The sequence below is a fragment of the Phalacrocorax aristotelis genome, chromosome 1 (genome assembly GCF_949628215.1).
Source record: "Phalacrocorax aristotelis chromosome 1, bGulAri2.1, whole genome shotgun sequence".
Taxonomy (NCBI): Eukaryota; Metazoa; Chordata; class Aves; order Suliformes; family Phalacrocoracidae; genus Phalacrocorax; species Phalacrocorax aristotelis.
The window spans coordinates 86,022,741-86,042,396 of NC_134276.1; the positions used below are offsets into that span (position 1 = coordinate 86,022,741).

The 19,656-nt window shown below is 37.1% G+C and overlaps 1 protein-coding gene across 5 annotated transcripts in view; it reads left to right on the top strand.

Moving 5' to 3' along the window:
* CDKL5 (cyclin dependent kinase like 5) overlaps positions 1–19,656 on the top strand; it is a 142,207-nt gene that overhangs the window by 36,530 nt on the left and 86,021 nt on the right. For all 5 annotated transcript variants that reach the window (XR_012661097.1, XM_075096438.1, XM_075096456.1 and 2 more), the window contains exons 2-3: positions 15,093–15,324; positions 15,878–15,912. Coding sequence is in view for 4 of the 5 variants with exons in the window: in XM_075096438.1 (XP_074952539.1) it covers positions 15,261–15,324; positions 15,878–15,912 (99 nt within the window). In the remaining variant the exon portion in view is untranslated. The remainder of the gene's footprint in view (positions 1–15,092; positions 15,325–15,877; positions 15,913–19,656) is intronic.

Here is a 19,656-nt window from a genome sequence, read left to right on the forward strand (position 1 = left end):
AGATAAGAAGTGTTTTACTTCTGTTTTTAAAATCAAGTATTGCAAAATCTCATTGCTTCAGGTTTTTGGGTGCAAATATATTTGTCTTCCTAATAATGACATTTGACATTCTATTTTTTAATTATTAATAAAACTATATACTGAACGCAAACTAACATAACCTTATTTAGAAAAAGTCCATCAGCACTTCTTTCAGCAGGCTTAAAATAGTTGCTTTTGTTTGCAGTATGAGTATCTGTGAATCTTGGATTAAATATTTTGCTAACCTTTTTCTTGTGAGATGGATGTATGTGTTAATGTGTGCTGGGGAGTCTTTCAGAATGCCTGAAGTTAACCACGTTCCATGTTCTATTTCTAGTGTTCCTTAGCTGCTGCTGCTTGCAAGCTGAATTAGAAGTATGATCATTGCATTTCACCACCACTGGAGCTAAGGGTATAAAATTATTTAAGTTCTCAGTGGCCAAGTTCTCAGCTTGCCAAGAAACAAATCTCTAATAGTTGGAAAATGTGCTGATGGATTCCTCCCCGCCTTTACCCCCAAGTAATTGAACTTTGAGAGCTAGAATATATTTCTGAAGTGAATTGAGAGCTTATTATTGGAGCAGATTCAAGTACTATAAGGAGAAGTTCTTCTAAGGGAAGAAAAAAAGCCAGGAGAAGGGTTGCTTTTACATAAGTAAAAGAAAAAGGCTGATACCTCCTCCTCACACCCCCAAACAAGATGAGAATGGTATTAGATTTTGCATCTCTGTTTTTAATTGCAAATTAATAAAAATGCCAGTATAATCTTCTTTCACATCTTAGGGCAATAATGACAGACTTCATATTTTGAGAAATTGCCTCGTAGCGGTGGAGACACTTGACATTTTCCTTAGTTGTCTTCATTAAAGTGAGTATTGTTCTCCAATACGCTGGGCAGATCTCTTGCTACTCAGATTCTAGCAAATTGTGGTGTGATACCCTCATGCAGGTGCAGTTCCTTTAATTCATGAGCTGTTATCTTTACAGGTTTGTAAATGTATAGTTTCTTCAGTCTGAAGTGTTGCTTTATTTTACATGTGTTTTCTATGTACAGCTTTCAGAAAGCAGTTGTCTGTATCAGTCTTCCAGTCCACAGGGGGGTGGGGTGGGAGGGCTATGGTTTTCTCTTGGTTTTCTTGGTGTTTTTTGTGTACTGAAAAGGTGTCATTTATTACTGTAATGACTTAGCCTTTCATAGCAGACCTTCCAACCATGGATGAAGATACCCATCAGACCCTTTCTTCTTTCTTGTAGAGTTCATCTTGTGAACTTACACTAAATATATGAAATCACAGAATCACAGGTTGGACGGGACCTCAGGAATGATCTAGTCCAACCTTAAATGATCTCTTTCTGCTTGGGCAACTTGGGATCTGTTTAAAAGTGCTAAGAAGAGAGAAAGTTTTCATTTGGAAGAAGCTGTTGGCTTGTGTATGATTCATTTCCAGAAAGTAGAGGGAGTGAAAGAGGTAATCTGTTTTATTTGCATTCATTTTCCGTAAAGAAAAGAAGGGTGATCCCTTATCTGAAGTTCTAAGAAAATAGCTTTACTGGAAGGAGGAATTTGTCCTCTGTCATTAGAAGCAGGTGTATGTACATTTCTCTCTCTATGTATGTAGAGATAAAAAACCCCATTAACTTTGTATGTCTGTATAGCTACTTGTGAGTGTATTTGTGAGGGGTTTTGACCATTGGTTTGCATGAGAACCAGTTAAAAAACTTGCCAGCCATGTTTCTCGAAACCAATCAGCCAAACTTTCATTTTGACATGCTGAACAAAATGTAATCATGTTTGCAATTAAAAAAAAAAAAAAAAGCCCCAATGTAAGTATAATGTGCTGTTCTAGAGAGGTAGGAGGCTTGGGGGATTTTGAATTAGGGGACAAAGCCAATTAAGGAAAAGCATATTTAGATTGGACCACTGTTTGGACTAAAAGACCTATGACAGCAAGAGATGTCGAGTTATAACTTTTTCTTGTTGAATTTCTTGAAAAAGGCAAAGCTATTGCATGCTGCCCCCGATGACAGCAGTGACAATCTTCAGAAGCTGATCTATAAACTGGTTGATAATTTTTACTCCTTTTTTTTTTTCCCCTCCCTTAAATTATCATGTTGGATTGTTTTATCCTCTTCCTTGTGAAGTTCACAGTTAGTGTTCTTCCAGATGAAGCCACTTAAAGGTATCATTGTAAATTTTCCTGCAAGCAGGGTAAGGGAGGAGAATAACAGTAATCAGGTAACAGTTGAAATTTTGAAATGTTACTAAATGTGAAAACTATAATTATTCTTTCTTTCTTTTTTTTTGTATACTAGCCTTCTGGAGAAAAATTAGATATCCATAAGGTGACAGTAACAAATTTTGTGTCCATTTTACATTACAGACAGCTAATTAGATTTATTCTTTTAAAACAATAAGAAAGCGTGCAGGGAATATAGCCTATTTTTTACCATTATTCAGTATTAACAATGGAAAAGAGAAGGTGGCTTCTAAAGTTGGGTACTTAATGCAAATTCATTCTCTTGCATAAGCTACAGAGCAATAGAACATAACTCTGTCATTAAAACTGACTCATAGCATTCGACAGAAGGTGTGTTTCAAGCTTTAGAAGTGCTGAGAGAATTACTGCAGTCTAGTAAATACCTTGCAGTGGGAAAAATATTTTAGCCGTGATTTGTTGCAAAATGCTGTTAAGCAAATTGTCTTAACAGTATTTTGCTTTTTAAAAAATCTGAGCATGCTAGCAGAGAAATGGAGTTGTTCTAAACTACTAAGTATTTTGATCGGTTGAAAAATGGATGTAAATAGACTATGAAATGTATTTAACATCCATGTTTGAAATTCCAGCTCAGAATGAAGACTTTTATATTACTTGATGGTCTTTTAGTTCTGCTCATTGGGGGTGGGAGGGACATCTCCTATACATACAAAAATCTCCTTTTAGCAGTAGGTATTCAGCTCTGTAAATTGGTGTTTTGGTAGATTTGGTTTGGTTTGGCTGTAGTTTTTTGAGGTGTGAGTAGATGGGAATAGGAAATGTGTATCTAGCACCACAAGAGGTGTAAGTGTTAAACTTGGATTCAGATTCATTTAGTATGGAGTCTCGGCAGCAAAGGAAGTGGTATAATCCAAAGATTACAAGAATTATTTCTGAGTTTTTGAGTCAATAGCATATCCCCCGTTCTACCTGGGTTACAAAGGGAAATGGAGATTACTCTTCCAATGTTAGAAAGGTACAAAAAGAATGGTAGTGGAAAGAAATGTTTCCGTTCAGTTAAAACTGTAATCTTATGTGTTGTCTCCCTACCTGCTGGGCAGTGGCTTCTCTGGTTGCGTGTGCTGGGTTAGGCACAGGGTCGGTGTGCTGCTGCTCTGTGATTCCTGCCTGTGGTGGGTGATAAAATGTCTCGATACGTGCGCATTCAGTTCTAGTTTCTTGATGACCAATATTTAGGCCTGTCATTATATGTGTATATATATACACACATATATATATGTTTTTGTGGTTTTGTATATGGTTTTGTACAACTTGCTTGCTTGTAAACAAGAGACAGGTGTTCCATCTTTCTGATTTAAAGTCTGTCACCCTGGAAGCTCCCTAGCAGCCTCTGTCACTAGGTATAACTGAGCTTCTGGAAGTTCTTTTTAATCCTCTGAGACATGGTATGCCCTATACTTTTGTCAGCCCTTTTTTTTTTTTTCTTTCCTTAGGTTTTTTTTTTACTTTCCTCTTACAGGAAATAAAGAATAATGATTCGCTGGGAGTAGACTTCTGTGCTCAGATTTCCCAAATTACTTCTGTTTCCCTTAATGTTACAAGACTATTTGTACAAGAAGTAACTAGATATATTAGAAACAGGAAAGTCAGTTATGCAAATATTGACTTTTGGGTGCTGCAAATCTGTTTTTTTTTTTTCTGTAAGCTAATATAAATCTCAAATCTCATGATGAACTCATTGCTCATGCCTGAAGCATCATCTTAGATTTTTGTTTTCCTCTTTCCTTTCATTCCAGAACTACTTCATATGCCAGCCTTTCACTGTCATCTTCTGTGACTCCCTGGAGCAGCCTTCCCTTCCTTTCCTCCCTCACCCACCCTTCATACCCTCTGCCAGAGGCACTGCCTTCCCTCTTTTTTCCCTTCTCTTCCCTCCACCTTCCCCACTCTATAATTAAACTTAGAAGGCTCAAAGGATACAGGAACACATGAAGGATGAAAATTGGAATTATGAGCTTTTTTTTATTATTACCTTGCCTTTGGAAGGCCTGCCAACATTGTTTACTGTTTAGATGCATCTCCCTTTTCTCAAGACCTGTTTTTCAGGTCTTCTTTTGGGTCACTTACATATCCAGACATGCTTTTGCTGCCATGGGAATCTCCCATGCAAGAAGTCATCAGCGTACCAGAGAGAAGCTCTATTGGTACTTGTGAAGCAGTCTGCTTGGGAGAAAGGCGATGTACCTGCCATTTCCTATTTATTTAAATATTTTTTCCACTGATACATAAACTAATCTGGATGATTCTTCACTTTAGATTATAGGGACTACCTTGTAAATACAAGTCTTTCACTTCTTTTTTTGAGGTAGCTCGTGCCTTTCAGTAGAAAACTCTTCTATTAAGTGTAGAGACCTTTTTGCCAGAATAATAATGTTGAATAGTGCTGCAGCATTCTTTCATTGGGCTTTTATTTTGAATACGAAGCTTTTTAACAATAATACTAGTTAAGCACGGTTGGTTGGATATATGTTTTGCCAGTATATTGATGGCAGTGGATGAAGGTAGACAATAAGTATAGGCTGCATTTTGTGTTAAGAAAGTTTGTCTGAACATCCATTATTTCTAGTTATGAGGATAGGTTTTATGTTATGTGAGATTTAAACATTTCTTTTAACTGTTAAATGAAAACTACTAGGCTGAAATTGCAAGAGAAGCTATTACTTGATTTTATTTTGTAAAGTCATTATGAAGGCTGGCATTGAAACAATGTTGCTTATTATTAAAAAAAAAAAATATTACCACATCCTGTTTCCAGAGATGAATCAAATTGCCTCCTAATGTTTTTGAAGCTTTTTCCTGAGTCATCTGGTGAGACTTCCACTTATATTAAGACTCGTATTTTACCACAGCAATCCTGTTCATGCAAAGAACCAGTACCATAGCATGGTTTCAAACATCACATCCTTATAACTTATTTTGTAACAACACCCAGAGGCCTTCGACATAACAAAAAAGTTTCCTTATCAAAGAGCTTAATATCTAATTAAAGACAAGACCCAAGAATGCATCTGAGATTTGAAGTAAACAGGAGAGGAAGAGCGAATATCATAAGAAATTACAAGTCTCTGCAATTAGGTTTCATTAGGGGGGTTTTGGAGTCCTTTAAGTTTGAGAAATAAAATAATAATCAGAATCTCATCTGCTCTAATATAGAATTAGAGATACCAAATTTAGAAATGGCAAATAATTTTACCACTGTAGCTTAAATTCTGAGTGTAAGAGGGAAGGGTGTACAGCGGGAAGTATTCTATAAACTTCAGTAGTTTTCTCAAACAGTCTCTCTAAGGGAACAAGTCTCTGAGTGCTCCATGCCTGCCCAGGGTTCCCATTCAGCCTTGCTGTGACCCACCGCAATCCCTGGGTAATACCTACAGGATGGCAGACTGTCAGCCTTTATAATTATGTTACTAGTTTCTCAGTTTCATCATTACTGAAGGCAGTGCCTCTACTGGTTTCCTTGTAGCAGAACTGCCCCCTACGTTGTAGCGTACTAATGCAAGTGTACCTCTTCCAGCTGGGAGTTCACTCCCAACTCGGCGGCTCGAAGCACGGCAGTGGCTCACTTGCTTCTTTCTGAAGGGGAAAAAGTTTTTAAAAAAATCTTTCTTTAGCTAATGCTCTAGTTGTTTTAAATCCACAACCACTAGATTTTATAATTTTAAGCTGTCAAGCTCTGACCTATCCTGATTGTAGTAGTTTTATTTCATGCTGTATGAGGTGAAAGTGGATCTTTTGATCATTGAAGAGATTCTTGAGCACAAAGATTCAAAAGCAGATAAAAATCACAACAGCCTGTTTTCACCACCACCACCACCAGTTTCACTATAATTTCAATAGAACATAAATTTTGTGTTTAGGTCAAATAAATGGTACATGAATAAATATGAGTAAGTGTTGCTTCCAGTGTATTTTTTTTCTTGTATACAGCTGAACTCTTCATTAGTATCCATTCACTGATGTAGTTAGTGGTGGAAATAAGCGTATGATCTTGTGCAAAAGATAATATTCTGGTCTTTGTTGCTCTTGCCTGACTCTGTTTTCAAGTCGATTTTTGCTGCTTTTAGACGAGATCACTAAATTAAATTTGTGGTTTTGGTTTTGTTTCTGGGTTGTTTTTTTTTTTTCTTCCCCCCTTCCACAGGAAAGCTATTTACACATTTTGCAAATTGTCTTGGCTACCTTAATACATCTTGCAAGTATGTTTGCAGTAATTTACGTAGTATATTGAAGTTCTCCTACCTGAAGGTGTTCTAAGTGGCTCATCATGAGGGCATCTGTCATAACAGCAGAAGTTGATTGCTGTGTTGCTGTACTTTCTCTGCAGTGGATTTGCACTAAACGTGAATTTATTTCAGGGTTTTCAGTTTTGTGTTCAGAGTCCTCACTAGAATTGCCCTTGGTACCTGATACATTGCTACTTCTGTGGTGCTGCATTCCAGAAGACTCAAAGCTTTCATCCTCTGTTTCAAGGAAGTGTATGTTAATTGAGAGAGGAATTGTTGGTATTTTTTCTTTTCTTTTTCTTTTTTCTTCTTTATTTGGAATGTGTATTTTTTAATTGAACTTCAGCTTATTATAATGGTCATAAGGTCTTAATGCAGTCTCAGTATTAGTCTGGACTGGACATTAGTCGTCTTGACTTGGATTTTGCTTAATTGATTTGTTCACCTGTGTAAGTTTGATGTTGGGGGTTTTCTTCAACTAGAAAGTGTGGCAAAACTCACCTTTTATTTAAACATGGTTAGTGTTCGGTTACGCTGATAATAGACATAATTAAAAAACTCTATAAAGTGTTAAAATAAGCACATTAAGATATCTTCAGTATTAATTACTTGCTATTATCTCTGAAATCTGTAAAATTGGAGGAAATGTCTTATAGGCTTTCACACACTGAAATAGTAGCAATACCTTCAAATTCAGATGGAACTTTATATGGAGAGATGTGTTTATAGGTTTCAATTTATTTGGTGGTGTTTTTTTTTTTTGAAGCAAGCTGTTTTGAGGTTGATGGAGTTAGTCTTCTTCTAATTAAAGAAAAAAAACCCAAACAGGAAAGAAAACCCCAAAGAACCCAACAGTCACCCAAAAAACCCCTGCTGTACACCACTTGCCTGCCATGTGGTTTAATCACTTGTAATTACTTTTGTGAAAGAACCAGTAATGAGAAGCCTTTGAGTTGTTTCTTTAAATGTTTCCTGCACATGTGCTTGCATACTAATGTGAAATTATTCTTGAAATTACCTGTCTTTGGTTGTTAGGACATTTAGTAATTGAGTAGCTTCTTGTTGTTCTTTACTGAAAGCTTTTGATGGCATTCTTTGCAAGGTTAACTTTTTAAAGGATAGGTCAGTATTATTTAAAGAAAATGCCTCTGACTATTTGCCTGGAAAACACAACAAGAAGAAATGATAAATAATCTTATAGTGTAATTAGATTATAATTGTTAATTTGCAGGTATTTTATTTTCTTATTAATTCATTTTGGGGGGACATATTAAATTTTGGGGGGCTGCCCCCTCATATTTTTTTGTTCTATATCTCTGGTTTATCCTTTTAAAGGAAAAAGTGACGACTTCAGGGTTTTTTCTTTGGACTTCAGATAGTGAACTAGTAATCTGTATTTAATGGTATGTTTGAAGATTACAAGGAAGAGTAGTCATTGCAGTTATTTTGATCTGCATTGGAATGCCCACGGAATTTAGTTTCAGCATTCATCTACTATTTATAAATACTTTATGTTCACCTTTACTTTTCTGTTCTCTTATGAGAAGGCTCCATGCCGACCAAAGCCAGTGCAGAGAGGAACATCTGACTTTTAGAATGTGAATGGGAGTTATTTTTAGAACAATGAAGACAAAACTGGGTTGGCAGGAGGGAGAAAGTTTGTCAGATTAAAATAATTTTGGTCTTTTTTTTTTGTTGGGAGACAATCTTTTTAAATCACCAGTGTGCTTTGTGTGTGCACGTCTGAAAGATTTGGTGGCTGATCCAGTTAAGAGTGCATCAGAGGATGTTTTTCTAAGTGGCCAGGTCTTCTGCCTCTGTTGTTTTGTCTGCTGACAGCATGGTGGGTATAGGATTGCTGGTGCAGAGCTAGTGGTTGCTGCCATTGTGGAGAGGAACCTAGCGGTGCGCTTTTTGACAGTAGGCTGCCAGAGAATAGAGGGACCAGAGAGCATGATGGAAGAACTTGAGAGGCCCTTTCTTTCCACAGATAACCTGCTGAGCTCAAACTTTAGAGCAGTCCTTCAACTGACTGGCCATAATGCTTCTAACATGTTCCCTTTTTCTGTGGTAAAGGAGGAAGACTTGTATACTCAACACTTTTTTTTTTTTTTCCTTTTCTTCTAAGCATGAGTCTTTAAACATAAATGTGGGGATTGAGTCACAAAGTGAGTCCTAACGTGTAACTCCTTGAAAATAGTAGCTTTTTTTGGTAATTATTAAAGATGAAAAAGCTATGCCTGTAATATTATTTTATAGCCTGGGGATTTAAAGTTCATGGCAGATTGTCAAAGATAATATGGGATGAAATGGAAAGCAACATGACAAATGAATATAGGATATTACTGGAGACTGGTGTTGTGAGAAGAGAGAAAGGAAGATTAAAACGAAAGAACCAGCTTCCAAGGAGACCATTACAAATACTATGTCAAAGAATCATTAGCTTCTTCCATAGGAAGATATTCTATTATATAAGACCTTTTATATAAGACCTTTTATCTAAAAAAAAATATCCCCCCCCCCCCCCCCCTTGCCTTAAGGGTATCTCAGTAAGCAGAAGTGTGCTTTTACTTCAAGTACAAATGTTGGGCACTTCCATTTTGTAGAAGTGAATGCATAAGTGTTGGGCTCCTTGCGCCAGATGATTTAACAAATTGCTGTTGAGAGTGTTATCCTCTGAACTCTGGTGTTTTCCTTCAGAGCTGCTACAGGTATGGCAAAGACAGCCCAGCATGCGTAAGGGCCAGCAGAAACTGCGTAAGAAGCTGTCACACCCACAGTAGACATATTTAAGGTTCTTATTGGAGAAGATTACTAAAATGGAAGAAAAATTGTCTTTCCTGTCCTTCTGTTATGACTCATGGGAGCTGCTTTTGTGCTCAATGCTTTGATAATCAGTCTGCTTATTTGTCACTATGGTCTTAGAAGCATCCTGCTAAGCACCCACTCCTTTGAGTTGGCCACAGCTGTTAGAGAAGCTCATAAATCCTGCATTTTAACTCTGAGGAGTGAATTTAGTTCTTGTATCCACGATGGGCTGAATTTACTTTTGAATCTGTACTTGCATACAAAAGGAAGAGCACTCCCAGAACAAGATAAAACAAACCAAATCATTATTTGTGCCCTGGCCTTCAACCTCAGTTTGCCATTAGGAATTTAACCAAACAGGTATCTGTAATAGTTGGGAGCTGATTCAAACCTTTTCCCAGTTGTATGCTTTCTGCTGGATGGGAACTTCATTCAGGTTCTTTCACTCCACGCTTCCCTGCACCCCTGGCCCTGCTGCTGTGGAGGCATGCTGGCTTTTAGGCCAGTTAATGTGACAGTGACTTCCCTTGATATGTAACTCACCTAGATGAGCTTGCAGTTTTCAGCTATTAATAAAAAACAAAAGGCAAAACAACTCCTCCAAAACCAGCAACAGTGAAGTCAAGTTCCAATAATGATACTAGCAATGTTGTTAAAAGCCTGCCGGAGCTGAATTTTAAAACCTATTGAGCTTGTGCAAGCAGCCTTGGTGTTTTGCTTTTACATAATTTGTTCAAGTTTGACAGTTTTCTAAACTTTGTATTTATTTTCATCAGCTGTTCTTTTCATTCCTAATTTTTTTTATGAGCAGAGGAGGATAGATTGAAGCTTGCAGTATGAAAAACGGCTTGCATAATTGCAAGTTCTTGTTGCTTTTTATCTCTTGCTCAGGATTTTCTTTTTTCAACTTCCACATTGTATGTTTCTTCATATTACAAAATCTTGACGGATCTTCCTCCAGAACGTTGTCCCATTAGAAGGTCTACTGTCCCCCCATAAAACGGGAAAACAACAGGGGATAGATTTTTCCAAATGCAGGAGTGAGACTGACAAAACTTCACTAGCGCATGATTGTATTTTTTTCTTTCTCTCCATTCTTAAAGTCAGAGTATTACTACTAGCTTCCTCGTCGCAGCCTTTCAAATACTGAATTGGTTCTTCCTAATCTGTAATTCCTTATAATATTTCTGGCGCATTCTTCTGCACCAATAAATCCTGAAAAATTTCTGAAACTATTTTCTTAATCCTGTCACTTATATATTCTGCTGTAACACTGAATCAGGTGGTTGTAACTTTATTTAGGCTTTTTTTCTGGAGAATCTCAGTAATAGAACTACACATATCAAGGGGAGGAGAGGGAAGAGGTGCTGTAGCAGTGATACATCATGACTAATAGAGGCAGTTAATGCTTCTTTCCATGTGTGTACCTTGTACGACAGAAGACGTGCATTTTGGATTGATGCATAACCATCAAAGACAGATACGGTATAAGTTCTTTACATCTGTTTGGTGACCCACTGTTTTGTTAGTGAGCAGATGAAAATGTACCCAGCCTCAAGAAATTCTTAGTTGTATCTTCTCAGTGAGTAAAAAGAATAAACAAATAAGTAAAAAGATTAAGTTTACTGCTTGTTTTGGGAGAGCAAGAGGGGTGTCTTACCTACTGGCAGGGAGCTTGTTTAAAAGTTGATGGATGACTTTGAAGTCAATTAGAAGCTTGAAACTGACTTCAGCAGGGTGCAAATTGCACTCTTTCTGTCTTGGTATATGAAATGAACTGTATACATGATATACAATATACTGATATGTGAATCTAACTGTATTTCTAGAACAGAATTTTATTCCTCCAGATTTTGTGAAGAAAAATGTCTACCTCAAGTTTTCTATAATTCTCACTAAATGTCTCTACTAACTATGTAAAAAATGCCCCCCCCCAGCTATTGATGATTCTGAAATAATGAATAGCATTTTGATTTAGGATTGATGCCTTGGAGTGAGTGGTTAAGATGGATGCTTTTGAGTGCTCTAGAATTCTTAATGGTCATGAAGGGAAAAGGAATTGGGGAAGAGCTAGGGTTTTCCCCCATTGTTTTAATTTAAATGCAAATGATCAGGTACCATAATGCTGTAATAGTCTGTATGTTACTCCCAAAATGTTTGTACAGTTTTTGGTTTTTATATACAAGCCCTACATGCTCTCGAAAAACAACTATGTTTGTATTAAAATCTCACACTGTTATAGTTCTGGATTAAGTAAAACTAATTTGTTCTTGTTCATTTCATGATGTTTCATTTTGCTGAGTTGGCTCTGTGTTTTGTAGAATGCTATGGTAGCGTTAAGACCATCTGAGATCTGTTGGCTTAGTTCATAAGTTGTTGATTCGCTGTGAATCTGGCAGCCTCAGAAAGGGATGTTAGGAGAATGAGTGCTATGTCCCTGCTGAGAACCTTTGAGAGGTAAAGAATGGCCTTATTTCCTCTTCTGCAAGGGTTATCGTCCTAGCCAGCAGGCAACTTATTAAAACAGACCTATATGGTGCTCAGTGCAAGGAACAAAATTGTGGTTGCTATTAATAAGGTTTTTCATGCTATTTCCAGTGTTCAGCTGGAAAGATTCCAGCTCACTAAGTTACAGAATAATGTAATTCTTGCTATGGGTAACTTTCTTGAAATTACTTTACTGGTTAAAACTTTCAGATTTTATTCTTTATTTTTGTTATTACAGTTACTCTTCCTGCCATTCACAAGGCTGTTTCGTTCGTGACGTTTGTGTCCATGTTATCAGATTCCCTGCAAGAATCAGCGATTTTAAAAGCAGTCTTAACAAGGCCAGTGCCTTTTGAAAAGCAGAAAAATCCCAGAAAGTTCAGTGGGTGCTGCCACTGAGCAAGTATTTTTAGCAGCTTCTTCTCAATCTTTCAGGAGCTTTTGAAGGCGAAGATTTCAGACAAGTATACACATCTTGCGTAGGGATCAGATGCGTCTAGCTAGTCTGAGTTCACTAATGTTGCAGGAGAGAACTAGTTTCAGTTACTGCCCTGCTTGAGGAGATGTGGCAGAAGAGCTGGGGCAAAAAGCATTTGGGTATGAATCCATCCTACTGCTGCATGCCACTTGTCTTTTCATTTGCTCTACTCTTCATTTCACTTCTTGTGAAGTGCTCTCAGTGGAGTTATGCACAAAGGTGACTCTGGAGCTAGTGCAGAACAGGTGGGTCACTCAAGCGCAGTTTTCTTTTGGGAGTCCCCCTATATGCATCCTATATAGTCCTCCTATATGCATCTGTATTACTTTTGCTGTCAGTCGTGATGCACTTTGGGGAGAATTCGAGGAGCTGGTTTGTGTGTTTCTTTGGGCCAGTCGAAGTGTGTCACTGGTGGTGAAGGAACATCGATACGTGAGTTGACAGTCTTTTACCTTTAGGGAGTTATATGTGAATGCTGCTCCAGGTGCCGTGTGGCCAGGAGCACCAGTGTAACAAGCGATCAGCTTTCTGTGGCTCTTATTTCTAATGAAGTGAAAAGGGAAACTGCATGATCGGTGGGGAGAGGAAGGTGGGTAGTGCTGAATTTCAGAAAGGAAGGTCGGCTGCTTGCAAATCTAATCTTTATTTCCCAATAAAAAATGGGATACGTATGGAATACACTTGCAGAAGTCTTAAAAATAGTGGATCACAAGCTGCAGGCTTGTATAGCTTTAGGTAGTTTATGAGAAATTTAGAAATTATTAATCAGGGAAAGAGGAAACAGCATCTAAATATCTTGTTGGGTTTTTGAAACATTATCTCCTAAGCTGCTTCACTGTTTTCTTGTGGATCCAAAAAGTGTTGTGTACACTCCAAGGCAGGAAGACATTGTTTGGTAATAACATTAGCAGATAAATAATAAATGTTATCACAAACTAATTTCTGGAAGGGCTTGTCAATGAATAATATTGAGAACTGAAGTAGTGGATTTGGTGATGTTTTTTGTATTGGCACTATTCAATGAGAATATATGTGTTCTGACTGTTCCTTTCTTTCTGGCAAGTATTTTTCCTGTTCTGAATGTGGCTGACCTGTTTTCTTGTCTTGTTTACACTGTGGCATTAATGGCTCTTTCAAGGTCTCTGTAGCGCTGTTGCCATCATTCAGCTGGAGCGCAGGGACAGCCAGCTGCGCCTGTGTGCCTGGCACCGGCCTCTTTCAATAGAAAGCCAAAGCAGCTCAGAGAAGGCTCTGTTCTCATGCTGATGGGTGCAACTGAGCAGATGCTCCTGCTTTTCCACGAGCTCTTTTTTTTAGGTCGTTACTGTAACCAGAAAGCCTGGACAAACAGCACAAAGGCTTTTGTGAGAAGGAGATGCCAAGTGAGAGGAGGAAAGTATATGGAGGGGAAAGAAAAGAGTATTTTATACAATTATCAAGTGAAGAAAAAGTTGGTTAATTAAAACAGTAAATTAAACCACTGAAATAATCCATTAAGGAGTGGGTGACTTTTAAAAAAAAAAAAACCAAGCAAGCCCCTAACCATCCCTTTAATTCGGAAGTCACTGCTTTATTTTCAAAGTTTGTTTCCAAAATACTGTGGTTGATTAACTCTGAAGTTGCTTTTAAAATAAGAACCCCCCCAGCTTATGTCCCCGTGTCTTGCTGAGGCTTTGAGGCTAGTGTTGCTGTGAATTCCCTCCACCCTTGAGCTGTCCTTTTTGTTATGTGTGACTTAGTCAACGCAGGGCTTTTGGCCAGCACCCCTAGCTTATAGTGAAATAGCAATGAGACTTCCCATTTGTGTGAGCCGAACCCAATATCATTAGGTCATGCTCACCCATTACACAAATTAATTAAATGAATTCACTTCTCTCCTGCCACCTTGTTCATCATGAGTAGTCCTGTTCTTGGAGCACTGAACTATGGAAATGACATATTTCCAATTCATGGTGGAGCTATTTTAGCTTTTTTCCCGTTTCTGAATGTGGGATGTATGCCTTTAATGCTCAGGGGCGGGTGGTGGGGGGGAAGGGGAAATGCAGTCTGAATTAGCAAAACCAAACTTTGATGTGTTTAGTTTATCAGATTTCTAAGGTTATAGCAGAGATGTGGTGAGCCTAAAACAGACACAAAAAACTTTGTTCTTTTGCCTGTGTATGGTTGCTTGGTCTGACAGATGACTTCAATGTTTGTGAAACATGGAAAAAAAACCTTTGAAAACATTTTTTTTTCCTGTTTATTACATTTCAATTAAATAAGCTGATAATGAAAATAATTTTCTAAAGATGATTGCTAGTCTAGCAAATAACTTCCTTTTTTAAAAAAAAAAAACAAACACAGAAAATAGAAGACTTTTCTATTGTTTAGTGTTCTTTCTACCTTATCCTTTTTGTCATTACAGTGGACAAATAATAAATTGATGAAGCACAATTTGTTTTTATACGTAGCTGTCAACATATACCAAACTGAGAACATAAGTAATTATAGATGTATTTTTGCTCACTGATGTAGTTCCTATTAACATTTTTGTTTTTCTGTACTGTAGAGAAGAACTTGAAGTTAGTTGTTATTGTAATAGGCATCCTAAGTATGGGATGACAAGGCCAGCTGTTCCATCAGATATATGTTCTCAATAGGATGCGTCTGTTATGCATGCTGTTAAGCTCTCTTGATCATAAAATGTAGAAATAAATTGTCTGTTGCAATTGTTAAATTATATTGGTGTGATCTTATATACCACTACACTCTCTTACTGAAATAAAATAAAGTACTAATTAAATTATTTTCTTTCTGCAGGAAGCTACCGACTGCCTAGAAATTAAGAAAGGGTGTGAGAAGTCTGGTTGATCAAGGTGGAATTTTCTTCCCCCCAAGAGCCTTTTCACGAGTGCTTTGTGCAAAATCTTTGGACGTTCCCCATTGTGCCATGTTTTGTGGCTCTCACCGTAAGAGGAATTTGTCTTGATGAAGATTCCTAACATTGGTAATGTGATGAATAAATTTGAGATCCTTGGGGTTGTAGGTGAAGGTAAGTAGTATCTTAAAAAAAAAATAATTAGAATTTTATATAGATTTGGCTTAGTTCTCTTGAGGGTAGTAAGTTTTCATTGGCTAAGTATTGTTTGTATGAAAATCTTAAATATCAGTTTATTCTCTACAGCTCCTTCTAATTCCATTCTCAGATGGAAGGAGAAGCTTGGAAGGTGAAAGAGAAGGAGGAGAAACAAAACAGTTTTGTGGTTTAGGGAGGAGGTGTTGTTTTTTATTTCAAAGTTTACTATATTAATTTCTCTGAGTGATAGTAGGGAGGTGTAAGTTACCAAAATACTCTGCTAGTATATTTAAAAAAATGATTTTGGCATTTTAAAATCCATTTACTTTCAAGCAATTTTTATAAAATTGTTTGAGTGCACAGAAATTTAGTACAGTCCCTGTATATACAAGTTCTGGATAACAATACTGGGAACAATATTACTTCTATAGCCAGAAGACTGTGTTACCTTGCTGCATTTTTCCTGTTTTGAGATGGTTTATTTTTCTCTTTTTGTTTTTTTTTTTTTTCTTTTTCTTTTCTGTTTCAGGAGCCTATGGCGTTGTACTTAAATGCAGACACAAGGTAAGTAAATTGCTTTAAGTCAGAGACAAATGTTCCTATTTGGGTGAAACAATGACTTTTGATGAGAACTGAGATGTTACTATGTATGAGATGCGGCGGCTGGGGTCGGCTTTTCCTTGCAGACAGTTATTCAGGTTTTTGAGTTTTCTTAATTGTAATGCTGTCAGAGGAAGTGGCTACACCTAGTACCAAACCTCCATTTTTTTTTTTAGTGTTTAATATTTGTCTGAAATATATGAAGTAATACTAACATTTCATTAATCTCAACTGAGATTTTTTTTAAAAAAGAGGAAAAGTTGTTTTGGAATGCATTTTATGCTCAGACAGCCTCAATTAGAATATGAAATTATTCGCCAAACACTGCTGTATAAGCACTTACCTGTCTTGGGGAGGGAGAGAGAGGGAGTAGGATCCATGTGGAATTTCTGTAGCTGTTGAACAATCAAACTGCAGTAAAAAAGCACCAACTTTTATGCTCCGTGATTTTAATTTGGAAGAGGAAGGAGTAAAAAAGGAAAGAAAATACCCTGTTTCAGACAAAAATGAAGTCTGGCAACCTGTCTACACTACTTTAACTACAGTGTAAGCTGAATGTATCTGAACTTGCTGGTCATCAACAGGGAACTCTGGCATGAACTACTTTGCTGTCTTTGGAGCTGTAGTGTAGTCATATAACAAAATAACTTCTACTTCTCTGAAGCAAAACATTTCAGAATCATAGAATGATTCATTTGTAGTGATCCAAGAATGTATGAACTCCATACAAAAACTTTTATATCTTTTTCTAGAAAAAGTTAATACTGTGCAGAGGGCCTGTGTTCCTGCATGCACACAGAAGGACTTTTGCACAGGACATATAGTTATACTTGGAGTGGCTTAGACTATTACACTGACTTAAAGTTAAAAAAGGAAAAACAATTTAGAACTTGGAAAGATCCTGTTTCAAGCTGAAGCCTTGTGAGGCTCAACAGAATGGCTTTGGTAGGTTGGCTAGTTTTGGATAGTTACAGAATAATAATTCAGGGTGAATAGTTGGAGACCACCTGGGTGGTGACAACACAGTTTATACTAGGCAGCTCTCTCCTTTATGGAAGGTGACCTCACCAAGACTCAAGAAGTTTCTAGGATTTCCTGCATTGCTGAGTGAAATTTAAGCTTATGTCTAAAATTCTTTTGCATGTCTTTAGTCATGTCCTTGTGCAAAACAATTCAGTACTCCAATAGTATAGTGTAATGGCAGGGTCTGAGTTCCTATAAGAATACCTTGCAGTACACCAGATGACTAGAAAGGAAAGGCTTTTCCTTTGGTAGAGGGAGGTGCTTCTTCTTACAGCCTGTGTAAGGATGCTGAACTGCTTGTGAGGATCGAAGTTTTTAGGTAGACGCACCATTTTTTTCCTGCAGCTTCAAGCTTAATCGAAATAACTGCATTGAAGTTCTAAAACAAAGTGGTATTTATTAAAGCTTCTAGCAAGTGGATTTACTGAGACCTAGGCTTTCCAGTATTTGGAGATCTGAAGAAAAGGCGAGATATGTTGCTGTTTTAAGTTTACTGATTTATGATTCTTGCTTACTTAAAATGACTGCACCCAACCTCTAAGAGCAGATGACTTTACAGGCTCTCTCTTTTACTAAAAAAGAATAACTATCTAAAAGTTTAACTTTGACATGGATCTTTTTTCCAGTTCTTCCCCTGGCTGTTTGTTATCTTAACTTTTTCCTTTTTTGTCTTGGTAAAATACATTGAGAGACACCTGTCCCCAGCACTTTTGCAAGGTTATGCACATACTCAGAGCAGACATGTCCTGCTTGTTGCCTAGATATACAAGTTTGTTAAGAAAACATTTGATAATTGCCACAAGTTTATGTTTAATTATAGGCATCATAATAAATAGAATTATTTACTAGTTTCTATGTTCTTGATATATTTAATTATATTTTTACTTGGCTCATTCCTTTTAAATATGAAGGAAAAGTGGCTATAAAGGAGGAGAGTTGGAGGGACGGTATGAATTGAGCTTAACGATGCAAAAAGATGCTGCCTGTTTTGCTCCAGGTTTTCATTTACCTTAAGACAGGAAAGATCCAAATTATAGACAGAAATTTTAAGGCTCTGATATTAATCATTGACTAGAATGAATGTGATAGAACTGAAGTTGTAGATAAACACCCTTCTTTCTCCCTTCCCCTTGCCACTAGAAAAGGGGAGAAGATGATTATTCCTGTGACATCAAAGACCTTAGAAACTAAAGGGGTGGGTTTTAGGTGAGGCCTAAAACTAGTCACTAATTAGCTTCAAATGGGAATTTCTACCAAACCATGGTAACAAAGATTGTGCATTAAGAAAAGTTACTTTTATAAAAGGAAGAAGAAAACATATTGCAGGATGGTATGTGCAGTTCTCCTCAGTCAAGAACTGTGGGTTTTTTTAATACAACTTTACTATTTGTATAGGAAAACAAAGATTTAATTAATTTTCATGAAGTCTCAACAGAATTAACTGGAAATGCAAGGATATGTGGGGGGTTTTGCTGTTTGGCTGCTGCTGGGCATACTTTTTTAGTATGGATGAAGAAAGTGGGAAGTTCTTGCACATGATCAGTCGGCAGGTAGCAGAGTTGATCTTTGAGTGCGTTACACAGTAAGTCTATTCAGCACCACCTAAGTAGTCCAGAAACAGCATAGAAACTAGAGAATGTTGCAGTGTTCTTAATCTATGTATGGTATATACTAGGCTATCCTTGGTCATGTTCCCTCAGCATGAACGGCTTTCCTTTTTGTGCAAAGGTAGCAATTATGTTGAATTTGAATACCGAAGTATTATAAATAGTGGTAACGTGCCAGGATAAAATTCTCAGCTATTGTAAGCGAATATATCTCTGTTGTGTTGGTGAGAGGGTAGATTTTGTGTGAAATTAGGAGCAACAATTTTCCAACATATAATCCACTAGTGCTTCAATAAATATGTAGCTTTTTGCCCCAGTCTATTTCATTGGCATGTGTATATGGATTTAAATTGGAGAGAATGGCATAAGGAACAAATACCTTATTATATGCGTTTTTCTTTGCTAAGGGAACATTATCAGAAAAGCTAAAGTAGCTCCTCTAGAATGACTGTGTTTACATTATTATACAGCATATTTTTATCACAAATCCTTTATTGCTAATTGTGGTTTTTGCATAAAGATCACTTGTTTATCAGGGTTTTTTCTGATGTGAAGCTAATACAATAATGTTGAGATAAAGCAGTTCTGATGTTATGTAAAGCTTTTTTCTTTTGTTTTCTTCTGATGAGAAGACTTTTCGTAAGGGAATATACTGGAGTACATTGTGTTTGCAAATACTGTGAATATATTTTATATTCATAAACTGTTAAAGTAGGCTGTCTTAGCTTATTTACTGGACCTCAGTTATGTTTTCTGAAAAGAAAAGCTGCTTGAACAGTTCAGCAGCATCAGAGATCATGGCTGAGGAGAAGAATCTTTGCTTATGTTTAAGACTTGTCAAATTTTTGATCTTTAAATAAAACCACTATCCCCTTTACTTTGCAATGTGGGCCTGCAGCTTCACGTAGAGTTATCCTTTGCTAACAAAGACTTGGGCACAAATATTAGGAGGACTCTGGCATCAGATACAAAGCTAATAGGACAATATTGTGACTTAAAATCAGTAAAATGATAGCAAGGTGCTGTGGGAAAGTCATAGGTGTCCAAAGGCAGGCAGACTGAAGAAGCAAGCCTGGAG